The sequence below is a fragment of the Lycium barbarum genome, chromosome 7, assembly GCF_019175385.1.
Source record: "Lycium barbarum isolate Lr01 chromosome 7, ASM1917538v2, whole genome shotgun sequence".
NCBI classification, from domain to species: domain Eukaryota; kingdom Viridiplantae; phylum Streptophyta; class Magnoliopsida; order Solanales; family Solanaceae; genus Lycium; species Lycium barbarum.
In genome coordinates this window covers 27,456,320-27,471,817 of record NC_083343.1, presented here as the reverse complement: position 1 = coordinate 27,471,817, position 15,498 = coordinate 27,456,320, and the positions used below count along the sequence as shown (strand labels likewise).

General features: G+C 37.6%; 1 protein-coding gene across 1 annotated transcript; it reads left to right on the top strand.

Annotated features, from left to right (window-relative positions):
- Positions 1 to 820: 820 nt before the first annotated feature.
- On the top strand, positions 821 to 13,738 carry LOC132603330 (proteasome subunit beta type-6). Its single transcript, XM_060316341.1, has 8 exons — positions 821 to 1,059; positions 1,266 to 1,342; positions 2,957 to 3,012; positions 9,201 to 9,273; positions 10,938 to 11,049; positions 11,882 to 11,955; positions 12,366 to 12,440; positions 13,410 to 13,738. Exons 1-8 carry the CDS (start codon positions 954 to 956, stop codon positions 13,539 to 13,541), a joined length of 705 nt encoding a protein of 234 aa, XP_060172324.1. The 5' UTR covers positions 821 to 953; the 3' UTR covers positions 13,542 to 13,738.
- The last annotated feature ends 1,760 nt before the right edge of the window (positions 13,739 to 15,498 follow it).

The following is a 15,498-nucleotide window of genomic DNA, read 5'->3' as shown; positions in this document are numbered from 1 at the left end:
TGTACACTTATTTTGAACCAGAGAGAGTATTAATGATCGTTTCGTAAATTATTAGGCTCTTTCGTGATCGCGCGGAGCGCGGTCAAGTATCCTAGTAATAGTAATAATCAAATTGATTGGCCCGTGTTCACCACCTCTGAATTCTCATTATGGATTGTGATAACTCCCAAAAGGCTAATTGATGGCTGCAACACTTTCTATTTCTCCCTGAATGAGAATATTAAATATGAATATGAAAGTAACACTTTCGACCTTTTTTGTAAATTTCTTTTACTGATATAGTGAAAAATCTCTTTTTCTTTGTCCCAATTCCATTTTAGGAAGAAGAAAACGAGTCTTACTTTTTGAAGTCAAAAATATATACTAAAATTAAAAAATCAAATAGAAACCGAATCGAGTTATACACAAATTAAACTGCATTGAATTAATTTCAAATTTTCATTTTAATGAAATTAAAAATTCAAAAATCGAATCGAACCCCGAAATGCCACATTTAAATTGGGGTTCCTTCATTTTGTTTATTCTTTTAAGGCTTAACACATAGTCAACCTCTTAAACTTGGTAGGATATATCATTTTAGACACTCGAACTAAGTTATGTTCTAATTGAACACCTCGACTCTTAATAAGGTATTTCAATTAAATACTAGATAATTAAGTTAGTTACATAAAATATGTAGTCTCTTTTAATTATAATCGGAATAGAGTTGTGCTATTCAATTAGAATAAATTTGAACTCTGGCAAAAGGGGCTACTTGTGTATTAAGCTTGTTTTAAATTTAAATTAAATATTTAGGAGGGTATAGCATACTATTTCTTCCTCTCCAAGACAAGACAATTACTCAATACTAATATATACTTGTAGTGTCTATTTTTCTTTCTTAGAGCTACTAGGGCTTTTTCTCTGGTCATTCGTCTGCTCTTTGGATAGATCCTGAACAGCATAGCGTAAAGATGGAGAAAGTGGATGTAGATCAGCCACACTCGATGGGGACCACCATCATCGGTGTTACTTACAACGGTGGCGTTGTCCTCGGCGCCGACTCCCGTACCAGCACTGGTAATAATTAGGGTTTCATCTATTATGAGAACGGGTTGGTTAATGTTTTGTATTAGGAGTTTGAGAAAGTAGCGCCTTTTTTTATAGTATTATCTGAGGAAGATCACATTTTATTTGTGCGAATTGTATTTTTCTGGAAAGTATTCTGTTAATTTGTGTAATCTAAGAACTTCATATTGTTGGTGTTTCTGTTTTTGGAAATTTAGGAATGTATGTGGCAAATAGGGCTTCAGATAAGATCACTCAGCTCACTGATAATGTGTATGTTTGCCGCTCTGGATCGGTATGCTGCTTTTGCTCTCATCTCTCTTCATCTATCTTTGATAGCTTAGATTTCGTATTTCTTCAATTGCGCTGTGGCATTATTAATCCTCCCCTTATTCCCATATGGGGTTTTTGTTATTTGGTTCAAGTATTGGCATGTTGAATATTGTAGATGATGCAATTCATGAAGTTGGATAAGGATTTATGGTTTATTATCTCCCTTTATTTTGGTTATGATGTTTTTGGAAGGGGTTGATGTGGCTGAAGTTTGTCACGAGTTATGCCAAAACTCTATTTAATTGAATAACGTTTAAATAGCGTGCTACCTGATCTAGGATGATAGACAAATAGAATATAGACTAATAGAAATGCTAACTATGCCAGGAGATATTAGAACTGAAATAGAAGTGAGATGGCTAAAAGATTCCTCAAGTTAAAGGCTTAGTAATTTTCAACATTGAGCTTTTTTTGTATTAATAATGTCGTAACACTTTTCTTGCATTGTGCAATACCATTCCTTAAAATCTTTTAGTATTTGTGTATTTAGTTAACTTTTGAGCTTGTCCTAAGTGCTTTAACTTTGCTTAAAAATGTGAATCTTGAAGTTGCCTGGGTAAAGCCATGTTTCTTTTGTGGGCAGACAAGTATTGAACTACATTTTTTCCTTTTACTCCTCCCCCATCTAACATTGAGTGGGTCATAGAGAGGTTAAAGAGCACTTGTCTTAGATGTGGTTCATTATGATTAGACGCCTAGACGCACATTTAAGTTCACATGTAAAGTTGTTTCTTTTTTATCATTAGTTAGAGGGGGGAGGGGGTTCTACTTTTTAGCACAAATATTTGCTATTAGATATTATAAGGAATTTGAGTTCCTAATAGAATTTGATTACATAACGAAACATGATGTGAGGTTCAAAGCTATTCTGGGTTTAAAAAACATTCCACTACCTTTGTGTTGTATCTGGATAGAATTAATTTCCTATTAAGTTAAAGTAGAATAACATAAATTGAGAAAAACGAAAACATAGCATAGTGGGATCATAATTACATAAAAGGAAGTAACCTCCTTCAAGATATTAATTCTTCTTTTCTTTTATAACTGAGAAATCTCTGAGGACCTGCTGCCTCACGGTTTGAAACTTGGTGGATATAATGGGCCAAATACCTATATTTTGATCTTTTAGAAGTTTATTGGAAATGTTTTCTAGGAGAAGATTTCTGTTAGTTTTAGAAGTTTTGTTCTGTTCCTTAGCAACAAAGGAGTGGACGATACTCAAATTCGGGTTATTGATGATGGTATTCTGATACCTCCCACATATATACTCTGTTGAGTCTGTCTTTGTGCGAAAACCTTAGCTTCCATTGTTCTCTGGTTAACAAATGGTTAATATGAATACAGCGGCATAGCCAATAATTTTAGCTTATTAGACAAACAATAGAATGTGTTTTACCTGCTTCCTGGTATAGAAAATGACCTTGGAGCGTTGTGTGCTCGAAGAAGTTAGATATGCCTTGATGCTTGGAAGTGAACTCCTAACAGCTGAAATGTTTGCATCTCATAACATGATACTTGATTCTTTATAGCATTCTGAGAGTCCTATCTCACATATTATTTAATGATTGTTTTGTAGGCTGCAGATTCACAAGTTGTTTCAGATTATGTTCGCTACTTTCTACACCAACACACGTAACCCATCAACCCATCTTATATTTTGTTCAAATGCTTACTTTCTAGATGCAACTTTTATCTTAGTAACTTGCAAATGAATTTCCCCTGATATAAGCGGCTGTTAACTTTCAGGTTTTCATTGATTTCTTCGTTGTTGGGAATATGAAATTGATTAGTTAGCCTATTCATATTTTTAAAGTTTGAATAAGCACGCGAAAATTAACCCTTCTTTTAATTGTTAATTTTGACTGGAAATTAGATTATGATAAAAGTGGCTCATGCTTGCCACTTATTTAGTCATTTTTTTTTTTTTTTGGAGATGGTAACAAACTGTATTGAATCAAAGTGCCAGTGAAAGGCCATAGTTACAGGGATTCTAGCTAAAGCTGCACAAAATAATAAACTAGCAACTGAAGAGACTCTAGAAATTGTATGAGCGTCTTTGTGTCATCTATGTACTTTTCTTTACACCAAAAATACAAAAGTCGAATACAATTAAGCTTTATCTTCTGGATAGGGTTGCTTTTGTTATCAAAACATCTTGAATTCCTTTCCTTCCAAATAGTCCACCATATGCATCCTGGGATCATACTCCAATATTTTCTTTGAGCTTTAGTCCCTCCAGTTCTGTTCCAACTAGATATCATACCTAATGTATGAACTGGCATTGCCCAACTCAAACCAATATTAGCAAGAAATATGTCCCACAATTGAGTAGTCACCCTACAATACAAAAAAAGGTGACTGTTTGTTTCTGCATACAGTCCACCTAAGTGATAGATAGAGCCAATTTGTATTCCCCTTCTTTTTAGTCTGTCTTTTGTTAAACAAGCATTCTTTACTACCAACCAAACAAAGCATGCCACCTTGTATGGTATATTTGTCTTCCAAATTTATTTCCAAGGCCATTGTACTTGAAGAATGTTGTTGTGATTCATCCAAAGGTAAGCTGTCTTGACTGAAAAGACTCCTGATTTGTTTCGCAGCCACCATAATCTATCTTGCTCAGGTAAGATTCCATTGAAGAGATTAAGTGTGCTGAGGAAGGCACTGAATCTGTCTATTTCCCAGTCATTCAAAAGTCTTCTGAAGCTAAGGTCCCATCCTTGGTTGTTCCTTACCTCATTGATATTGGCCCTTTGCTACTGATTTTTAGGATGTAAACATCTAGATAAAGTTGCCGGAGAGAGCCATTACCTAACCAGTTGTCTTCCCATAAAGAAATATGTTGCCCATTCCTAACTTTGAATCTGGTATTAATGCTGAAGATACACCAAAGATTTCTGATAGTCCTCCAAACACTAACCCCATAGACAGTGCTAACAACTTTGGTTTTCCACGCATCGTCCTCCCCATATTTTTCTTTAATCACCTTCCATAATGATTGATCTTCATTCGAGTACCGCCAGAGCCATTTCATAAGTTAACTTTGATTCTGCTTCCTAAGATTTTTTATACCAAGCCCTCCTTGTTGTTTGCTTAGTGTCCGAATTTTCCACTTGACAAGATGGATGCCTCTTTTATCTTTGTTGTCTTGCCACAAAAAATTGCTTCTAAACATATCCAGTCTCTTCTCAACTTTTGGAGGAATGGGAAAAAGAGACATCATGTAGGTAGGTAGAGCATCTAGGACACCATTTATGAGAATTTGCGTGCCACCCAAAGAAAGGTACTGGCTTTTCCATCTTGTGAGTTTTCTCACATTTCTCTAAAACCCCATTCCAAATGTCCAAAGATCTGCTATTTGCACCAAGTGCCATACCAAGGTAGGCTGTCGGCAGAGATCCCACTTCTCCTCCTAATATATCAACACACTGCTGGAATTGTTGAGGCTCATTTACTGGAAACATTAGGCTCTTCCTCCAGTTTATATGCAAACCTGACACCCCTTCAAAAATAGTGAGGATGATTCTCAAAATCTTCATTTGGTCAGCATCTGCATCACATAGGATAATTGCATTGTTTGCATACAGCACATGTGTAATCTCCATGCTATCACCTTGCCTGCTACTGACTTTGAAGCCTCTAAGCCAATTATTCCTTTGAGCTGTGATCAACATGTTATTGAGACCCTCTATGGCAATCAGAAAGAGGAAAGGAGAAAGGGGTCTCCCTGTCTCAATCCTCTATGTGAAGGGAAAAGACCTTCAGGGGACCCATTGATTAAAACTGAAAATCTGACAGTACTGATGCAGAATTTTATCCAATTCACCCATTTGGTGCCAAAACCCATTCTCTTAACAGGAAACCCCAGTTCACATGATCATAAGCCTTCTCTATGTCTAGCTTGCATAGGATTCCAGCTCTGCCCTCTTTTTTTCTGGAGTCTAGACATTCATTTGCAATCAATGCAGCATCCATGATCTGTCTGCCTTTAATGAAAGCCATTTATCCACCAACTTGTGCAGTACTGTCTTGAGCCTCCATGTCAGTAGCTTGGAAATGATCTTGTATATACTGCCTATCAAACTAATAGGCCTGTAATCGCTCAGTTCCTTTGCATCATTTTTCTTAGGTATCAAAGCTTATATGCTGCATTGAAACTTTTTTCAAAAAACTCTTGACTGTGAAAGTTTAGAACTGCTAACATGATGTCTGCTTTGGTCACCTCCCAGCAATGGATGTAAAAACCCATGTTGAAACCATCTGGCCCTGGTGCTTTATCAATAGCGCAAAGCTTGATACTGTCTAGAACCTCTTGTTCATCGAAAGGCCTCTGAAGCCATTCCCTTTCCCGTTCAGTGATCACAGGACCATCATTTGGTTGAACTCTGCCTCCCAACTTTCTGCTTCTGAGTAAAGGAGCTCATAGAATTTGATTATTTCCTCTTTCATAACCCTGGGGTCTTTTGTTTCTACTCCAACCATTAAAAGATCTATGTTGTTATATCTTTTATGGGCATTAGCAGTCCTGAAAAAAATGTGTTTTTGTCCCCATGTTTTAGCCATTGCACTCTAGATCTTTGTCTCCAATGTATTTCCTCATTGACTGCTAGTTCTTCAAATTCAGTAGATAGATTGGTTTTTAATGCCAATTCATCACTGTCCAGGTCCCTCTGTTGCTGCACTTTATCTAAATCTGCAATTTGGTTAAGGATGCTGATTTTCTTCATTTTGAGATTACCATGAGTGGTCAGATTCCACTCTTTAAGTTTGAACTTCAATGCTTTCAATTTACTTGCTAGTATGAAGTCCGGTCTTCCTACAACTTCAAACGAGTCCCACCAAATTTTCACCTGGTCTTTGAAACCATCAACTCTTAGTCACCAGCTCTCAAAACTTGATGACTTTGAGTTATCCCAATTTCCACATCTCAAGGATAAAGGCCAGTGATCTGAGATGACCTTAGGCAAGGTTGTCTACTTGATGTTTCTAAATTCTTCATCCCATTTAGGGGTGCAGAGAAATCTGTCTATCCTGGAAGTGGATTCTTGAGTGCCTCCCCAAGCCCAAGTGTACTGTCCACCATTGAGAGGTGGATCCACCAATTCAGAATCCTCAATAAAATTGGAAAATTCTTTCATACTTCTGGATAAAGACGTTGCATTCTTCTTCTCAGAGATGAACCTAGTTGTGTTGAAGTCACCACAAGCAACCCAAAGATCTTCACATAAATCCCTGGCTCCACCAATCTCTCCCCACAAGTCCAACCTTTCTTCCCTGGAGTTTGGCCCCAGTCAAGCACCACTCGAAATTTTGATTTACTGCCTTGAATCTACAAGTCAAAGAATGAACCCCACTGCAGATGAGTTCTCCCTTCCAAACTCTACTATCCCACATAATTAGAATTCCCCCTGTAGTGCCACTTGCTTGTAAACATTCAAAGTTGACCCATCTGTTAGCCCACATTTCTTTCCCAAAAATGGTTAAATCCCCTTCTACTTTTGTCTCTTGCAGACAACTATTGTCTGCTCCCCACTGTTGAATTAAACTTTTCAAAGTAGTTCTCTTCCCCCCTCCATTAATACCCCTCACATTCCATGAGATGGTGTTTATCTTCATGGACTGCCTTCAATTGCCAATCTCCCCCTTGTTCTGCTACCATTGCTCTTGAATTTCATGTCGAAAATAAGGCCTTTGAGTTCCTGGATGCCTTTCCATCTTGTTGTTCCACAGCTTTCTGGAATTGGAGAGGGTATCTTGGTCATTCTCAAGCTATCAATTTTTGAAAATAAAGCTTGAGTCTCTCGCTCGCATTCTCTGTAATTGACCCCAAATATTTTGCAAATTTTGCTGATGTTTTTGAACATCCCTAAGGAAATTTCCATGCCATGCACCGGTGAATTGGTAGCAATTGGTTCAACATCTTCTATCAGCAAAGGAACTTCTTCAGAAACTTCTAACGGCTGCATGGTGGAAATTGGAAAGGAAATATACTGTTGGTCTGTTTCTTCACTTGTCAGAGCAAGTTCTTCTTCCAATTCCAAACTTTCGCCCCTATCGCTTCTTGCTGATGATCGAGAGAGACTCTCTGGTGGGAGTTGCAATTATAGACTGAGAAAGGATTTTTCTAGTCGTACTAGCCTGGGCTTCAATAAGCATTGGGTCGGCGCATGTGGGTTTGATGCTTGCAGTAATAGTTCTCACAAATTGAATTGGGTCAGGGCCCAATTTATTACTGGGGCCCAATTCTTTCTTCTGAATTGAGTTTTTATGCTTAAAACTCTCAGGGCCCCCCATGTGCTTGTCATGTGCCTTAATTTAAAATTTGCACCCGCTTTCGAGGTGTCCACGTGCCCAAAACCCTGCACAGCCGATAAATCCGTTGATACAACACTGTGCCCCTTAGAAAGTACGCAACTTCTATTAACCAGCGGATTTAGGGCTTCTTCTTCTCCTGTCATCGTTTTCCTTCTCACGGTAGCCGGAACTTTGCACCAACTAGGCATTTTGAAGATAAAGCCATCGCTTTCCATCTCCACATATCTTGGAACTTTTGCTCCATCTCCTATGAATTTAATCTGTCCCCATCGAAGATGATTTTTGAGAGAGGTTTCTTCCTCTGTTTCGATCCATCCGCCGCAGATATCTCCTTTATGCTTGAATCTGGTTTGTGACGACAAATTCAAAGGTAATCCATAGACACGAATCCGTACCCAACTTCTTGCCTCTTCTTCCGGCCAACAGCCAGCAGTAGGTGACCACCATTCCAGAGTCAACTTGGACTTCTTCCATCTCCATTCCCCTTTCATAACATGTTCCGCCTCTTTTCTAGATGGAAGTTCGAAGAGAAATTGTGAATTGTTCATTACGTATACATTGATTCCATGAGAGGAGTTCCAAACACGGCACACCCATCTCCGGATGCCATTCAAAGTTGGAATTTCTTGGTTTGAAGGCAAGAATTTTCCCGCAATGCATCTGCCAAGTACATCATCTTCTGAAACCCTAGAGCCAGCAGTGATGATGATTTTGGAATTTATGGTCTGTGGCGTCGCTTCTTTTGTTGCTTCTGTTGTCCATTTGTTGTTTCTGATGGCTTCGGCAAAAGATACTTGAGTTGATTCTGTCTGCTATCTGCTATTCTCTCACCCCCTTTCTGGGACCACAATGAATCTTGAGATTTTCTGAGCTATTGCACTCCATCCAGCATTTAATGTGATCTCAGGAGTTATTATCACTGATCTAATCCCCCCTTGTATTGCAATAAAACTGATGTACCTAACATGTTCATTGTATTTAAGGTTGCAAAAGAATTCAGCGAAATGGTCCCTTGTTTTCCACCTTCTGACTGACATTCTTTGCTCCCTAGATGCTGCAATAAATACCTGAACCAACCATTTCATAACTTTAAGACTTAAAGTTACTTTCCGCATGAAATTTCTGCTGCACTCAGTCCAGTCGAACCAAGTTTCTGATCTGGAACTGGACTTAGAAATGTCGTAAGACTTAAAACCGGCATGGTAATAAATCTTATCATCTCCCATGATGAAAAAATGTGAAAAATGGAAGAAGAGATGGTGCTGAAAAGAAAGGAGAGAAAACTATCACAGAAAGTGACAGCCGAGGCTGAGAAGAACAAAAGAGAAAGATTTCCGGCTGAAAAGTCACCGGAAAAAGGTGATCTACTCCCCTAAGAAGTAGAGGAGAGAGAAGGTTCTTGGGAAGAGTGCCTGAGAGTTTTTGCAGTAACTCTAAATCTACATTATTTAGTCAAATTATTCTCAGGGTGCAGTTTCTAAGTTTGAAAGTTTTTGCGGACGCAGGATACAGCTTGGCCAGCCAGCGACTGTCAAGGTTGCGGCAAGTCTTGTTAGGCAACTGTCCTATAACAATAAGGTTTACTTCAATAAACACTATACTATCTCTTTTTGTTTCATTCAATATAATTTCTATCATTTTAAATTGTTAATTTGCTTTTTTTTTTTGCTTGCTCTTTAAAGATTTATATAGATAGCTAGAAAAATTGTGGAATCTGTGGGATTCGTTTCTTGTCAATGCAAATAGTCCTAGCTTTTGAAGCCATGACAAATAGAGACGGGCTTGAAAATTGTATTGTGTTGCCATCTTTCTGGTGCTCATTCTGTTGTGTAATATGGAATTGCTCTCACAACGTAATTATCTAAAATAGCATTTCACCATTTAAGAATGGTCAGCTTCTATAGAAAGCTGGAATCGGTATTTTCTTGCTCAGGAAGTTGTGAAATCTCAGCGCATTTTTAGATGTAACTTTTGTGGTGTAATTTAAGGATTAAATCACCCATTTATCTTATAATTCGAATATTAATAAGTGCTCATGTCCTAAAGAAAGCTGGAGTCTGAATGTGCTAACTTTAGCAGTGTCTTACTCAAAAGAATTGTGATAAACTCGCTCATTTTATTTGTGGAGCTGAATAAAAGAAAATGGAAGTGTTCAATACTTCAATGCTGAGCTGGTGTCATTTTATTTGTTGCTTTTGCACACCATCTGTATTAGTCCTTTTTTTTTTTTTTTTTTGATTTTTAGTTATGCAACTTCTCACTACATGTTGTGGATGAGTTAACTATCTTCTTTGTTGAAAATCAAGTAAGGAATAATTTCATTAATAATGGGGGAAACTCCCTATACAAGTCGTGTATCAAAGACAGAACCCAGAAAAGATACCCATTCCTCTGTACAAATAGGAAGAACATAGTGGCATGCACCCAATAAATAACCAAGGACTGGAGGCTATTCTTCAAATTTAATCAAGCTCAGTTCCTTCAAAAGCTCTCCTATTTCTCTCTCCATCCTCTTGTTTTGATTGTGTATTTCTCCCTTTATACTACCCAGCTCTGCATTTTCTCTTCTTCTAAAGCCTAGCTGAGTCAAGCATCCGTCACCATCCGCAGCATGGTCCATAGTAAACCGAAACCTTTCAGGATCTCTTTGTACAGAGACGTTGGTGCTTTACCTCTTCCAGTTCTGTACATTAGTTAAAGCGATAGTGCCATATTTCTCATACAAAAATTTGGAGTTCACTGTAAAATAGTGTTAGTGTGAACAATCAATGGTGCTACAAGTCAGATTTTATTTCCCAGTTCCTCTCTATTTTTCTTAGTTCCATTTCAAGAGATTTTGAATGCAAAGCATTTGAGGAACCTAAATGGAAATGTTTTAGTGAAGATCTTCGTATGATTTTTTAATTCTTCCCCGAGCTGATTGTGTAGTTTAAGCATATTGTACGCCGTGTCTCTTTTTCTCCATTTCGGTGGAATTAAGTTGATATTTATCTGTCCTGTATTTGAATTGTACCCTAGAGAATGCTTAAAAAATAACCTTTTTAAAGTTTTCTCTTCTACTTTCTTCTTGCTGAACTTTCCTAGACACTGGAGTTATTTTATAGGAAATAAATCTGGAAGAGAATGTGTATAACTGTCTTTTGTTCCATGGCTTCTACCTACTATTATTTTACCTGTATGTGAGCGAGGTAAAACGTTACCTTGGAGCTCTTTGTAACTGATTTGTGACCTCAAATATTCAGGCTATGCTTCAAACAGGAATGATTGTTGGTGGATGGGACAAATACGAAGGGGGTAAAATATATGGGATTCCCCTTGGGGGCACACTCTTGGAGCAGCCTTTTGCTATTGGAGGTTTGTTGTCAATCTGCATTGTTACTTTTCTCAAGCATCTACTTCTCAGGAGCACTTTCCTAGTTAACTGTTTAGATCTTTTGGTTCTTGAAAACCACGTGTATAAGTTACTTGGTTGTGGTGCTTGTTCCTTGACTGCCATCTACCCAATAGGTTCTGTTGTCTTATTGAATTTAATGGGATAATATCAGGGTTATTTTGATTTGTATAATCAGTGCATTTGATTTAATGAAATACAAGGGTAATCATCATGTAAGATTGGTGGATACAGTGATTTTAATATTAATATAACGTAAGTGGTGCTAGCAGATTGGCTACTGCCAAAACCCTAAGGTATGGTGATATTGCATTGAATAGGATTAAAGAAAATGATGCTTGAAAGGCACCTAAGGGTATGGTGCAGTGGGTGAAAATTTTGGAGACTTAAGGTTTAAATCCCAGAAAAGACAAAAAACCGCTAAGCGATTTCTTTCCATCTACCTAAGCCGTGGTGGTAGAGTTACCCGATACATGTGCTGATGGGAGGTAGCTGGTACCCGGTGGAATAGTGGAGATGCGGGCAAGCTGGCGCGGACACCACTGTTTAGGAAAAAGGAGTAGATGATGCCTTGAAAGAAATACCCGTCTGCCAGGAGGATTTAAAGCTGATTTCATACTTACGGTGTCATTATTGAAGTATATGATAATATTGCTTACCTTAGTCATTTGTAGTTTCGCTTTAATGAACTGTGTTGTGCTTTGGCTGTTGATAATCAATTAATTCTCAGCCTGCCCTACAATGTCCTCCAACTGCTACCCTTTAGCTGAGTAATGTTCTCATTTCATATTACAGGGTCTGGATCTAGTTATTTGTATGGTTTCTTCGATCAAGCATGGAAGGAAGGAATGTCTCAAGAAGAAGCCGAGGTTTGCTGCATACGTTCTTTAAAATTTCTAATGTGTAGAACATGGGTGACCGTGATGAGCCATTTTCTTAAGAAAACTCTTAATTGTTTCTGTCACTGTTGAGGCTCTAAAGGCATCCATTTGCTAGTTCTAGTATACAGCAAAAATTTCCAAATTTTCTATTTCCAAAACAAAGCCTTCTATTTCTGATGGGAAGGGAAATGCTCTTTAGAGATGATGTATGACTAGCAGGACGTATTTTTGGGATCCTTGTTGCTTTCTAAGCATTATGGTTTTGCGAAGTCGAAAGCTATTAAACCTTTTTGGCTTGTGGTAGATAGGTGCTGACTATTATGATTTGTATTTGTCATGCTAATCTGCTCTGAAGATATTTGCAATGATTAAAGTTTCCTTTCATATATCTTTTGCAGAAATTGGTTGTGACTGCGGTGTCTCTTGCCATTGCACGAGATGGTGCGAGTGGCGGCGTGGTTCGCACTGTAACTGTGAGTTGTTTTCTGCTTTATGCTCATTCACAAGCCATTATATGATTAGGAAAGGTTTTGCTATTGAAGTTGGAAAACACTGAATTATCTCCACCTTCACATAGTGTTTTGCTCAACTTAATTTAGAGCCTTAGACTTTTTTCTCTTCTAAAAATTAATTTCATGTATCAACTGTATGTCACGCGTCAATTACAATAGAACCCCTCTGGCTTCATTATATGAGTGGTAATGCAGAATTATATTTGCCACCTTTTTCTTTAGATACGTACATAGTGTTTGTTGCCAGTTAACCAAAAAAATTTATTTGGATAAAGTAATAACTCAGTGTTATCGCAGAAAGCCTCGTATACAAGAAGTATATCCAAAAGTAGAGAACCTATAATATAATATGGTTCTATATGAAAGACATCTAGTCATCTATAGTAACAGGAACCTTATGGCTGCACCAAAAGGTGATTAAAAAAAATAATGACTTGCTTTAATATGTTGACTCACATCATACATACTATCTACCGTATTTTAGAAACATAGGGCTTGTTTTGCTTGGTGCCTTTAATTAATGACTGTCTAGGCTTACGACTTATTTTGAGATGTAAGAAGCTAGTGTTTACTTTGTTAAAGCATAATATGATATCCACTGTATGCTTCTTGTATGCCGTGCTGCTCACTTGCAAGCTTAGCATAATAGTTCAGCTTCTAGAATTGATTTGTATACTATCCACTCAAGTAGTGTGTTCCCGAGCACTTAGGCGCCTAGGGCAATAGCTTCTTTAAATCTTGCATCACAGAAGTCTTGTGTGTTCGATATTCCAGTAAGCATATATCCTTTTGTGCAGTTAATTTGTGTTCGTCTGGTGTGTAAGACCAGATAATGAAAAAATGCTACCGGTGTGTGTACATTAGCCTTTTGTCTCTGTTCCTATGTTTATATACGATTAAGAATGTCTTTTTTCTATTTTTGACAACCAGATTAACAAAGATGGAGTTAATAGAAAGTTCTATCCGGGTGATACTCTTCCACTTTGGCATGAAGAGATAGACGCTGTGAACTCACTGCTGGATATTGTGCCTGCAGCAAGTCCAGAACCAATGGTCAGCTGAGGATAGAAATTGACTGTCAACATGTATTTCTTTTCCAGCACTGGCTCCCTGTTTGGATCATTGTTCATTGTCCTCTTTGACCTTTATATACCCTCTTAAGGCTGACAATTCCAATTCTGTAATGTCACATTTGCTTCAAAAACTTATTTCCCGACTATGGAAAGGGAAGGGTAATTGAGGTCTGAAATTTTTCCTTGTGTAGTGTGTTTTTGTTTGGTTTAGAAATGGAAGCGGTAATGAACATCCGGAGAAGACTTCCCTGGTGAGCTCGCTTCTTGGTTAGATATCTTTCCGTTCTTCATGGCTTACTTTATAAGCCTGAGGAGCGTGAATTGTAATTGGATAAGTCCTCTTAGGTATAGACGAAATATGATACAGCAACGCTGGAGACTAGAATTATTATTCCACCCCTCACCCCACAAACGTAAAGCAACAAGTTATGGTTCAATTTCTAATTACACTATGATGGACACGACTTAAATAACTCAATTGCACCGGCAAAGGGTTTTTTCAACCAGAAATTCTAGTGCGCACGGTTCTAAACTCGGATGATAAATGGTTGTGCCTCTGTCCTTCTCCACTTAAACACGAGGCTTTCGATTGGCGCATGGTGCGAACTTGTGACATGCACTTTAACCCACACAAGATGCGTTGTGCGACCTCCAGACGAAAGGCTTAACTGTTTAAGCAACTTACGCTGCTAAATCATTGCCACGTGGTGCTACAGCCAACCTCCCATGCACCTCCTCCCCATTTCTATCCCTCCAGTAAAGCCACTGAAAAGCACCAGATATCCATTTTATTATATACAAAATAGAGGAGTGCAGACTAGTGTTCCACAGTTTGTAAGGTTGATTTTTCAGGAAATAAAAAAGAATTGGTGATTAAGTCCATACACACGAGTGTAGGTGAAAGATGATGGTATATGTCGAGCATCTGTTGCCACTGCTTTAGAGTTTAGAGAAACTTGGCTCTCTCATGTCTACCCAATTCTCAGATGGGGTCCTGTCTTTTGCTGGGACTAGTTGCCAAACAAGAATAGGTTCACTGACTTGTACACCTTAACTAACTATAAAATCAATTCCTGTTGCTGTAGGAATCGGACAAATAATTAACAGGAAAGTTTCTAGTAGAAATTGACTTGTCTTGAAAGTGCATAATAATGAAGGAAAATATGTTCGCTTATAAGCTGTCTTGAATTGGAAATGAATAGTGGGTATGGAACAACGTAGAAAAGAAACTATAAGGGACACTAGTATGTTACACACACAAAAGAGAGATTAATTTCCCACATGACTATTAAACTTGAATTATTGCATCAGTAAGATCATAAAAAATATCTTTTGTATCATTAAAGGCATTGAACTGTGTGTTAAGTTTTCAAAAAATACCATTCGTCAAAAAGTCAAGTTTGTGTGTTAATTTTTCAAAAAATACTATTCGTCGAAAAGTCAAGTTTTTGGCACCGAAAAAAATGATCAAAATGGTATACGTAAAGGCTGTTTCTTCACGTAAAATGTGATAGGATGTCATAAGACTTCATCTTAGTCGACATCTTATTTTGTATTTACGTGATTTAATAGAACTTGTTTGAAAAAAAAAAGTTCTTTATTCCTCAAGGTTCTTGCTTCAAAGGCTCCTCAATTTATTTTTTTGCCTACTTAATTAGCCACCTATATGAGAAAAGAAAATATGGGAATTTCAACTCTATGGAATAGATCAACTACCAAATAAAAATAATGTTCAAAACGCAAAGACAAAAAGAAAAAGAAGTAAAACAACACAAATGGGAATAACCTAATTCCACTATTAAATGCATCTTAATTTACTGACTCCTCTCTCTAAATAGATAGATATTCAATAGCACAATGCCCAATGGTAACAAGTAACATGTTAATCGACATTAAGTATGCAAATATTTCTTTTAAAGAAAAATCGTTTAGGAGAAAATGATATA

Coding starts and splice junctions, on each gene's coding strand:
- LOC132603330 (XM_060316341.1), top strand. CDS start 954: ATGGAGAAAGTGGATGTAGATCAGCCACACTCGATGGGGACCACCATC. Junction 1,060..1,265: donor CGACTCCCGTACCAGCACTG/GTAATAATTAGG, acceptor TTGGAAATTTAG/GAATGTATGTGGCAAATAGG. Junction 11,956..12,365: donor TGTCTCAAGAAGAAGCCGAG/GTTTGCTGCATA, acceptor TATCTTTTGCAG/AAATTGGTTGTGACTGCGGT.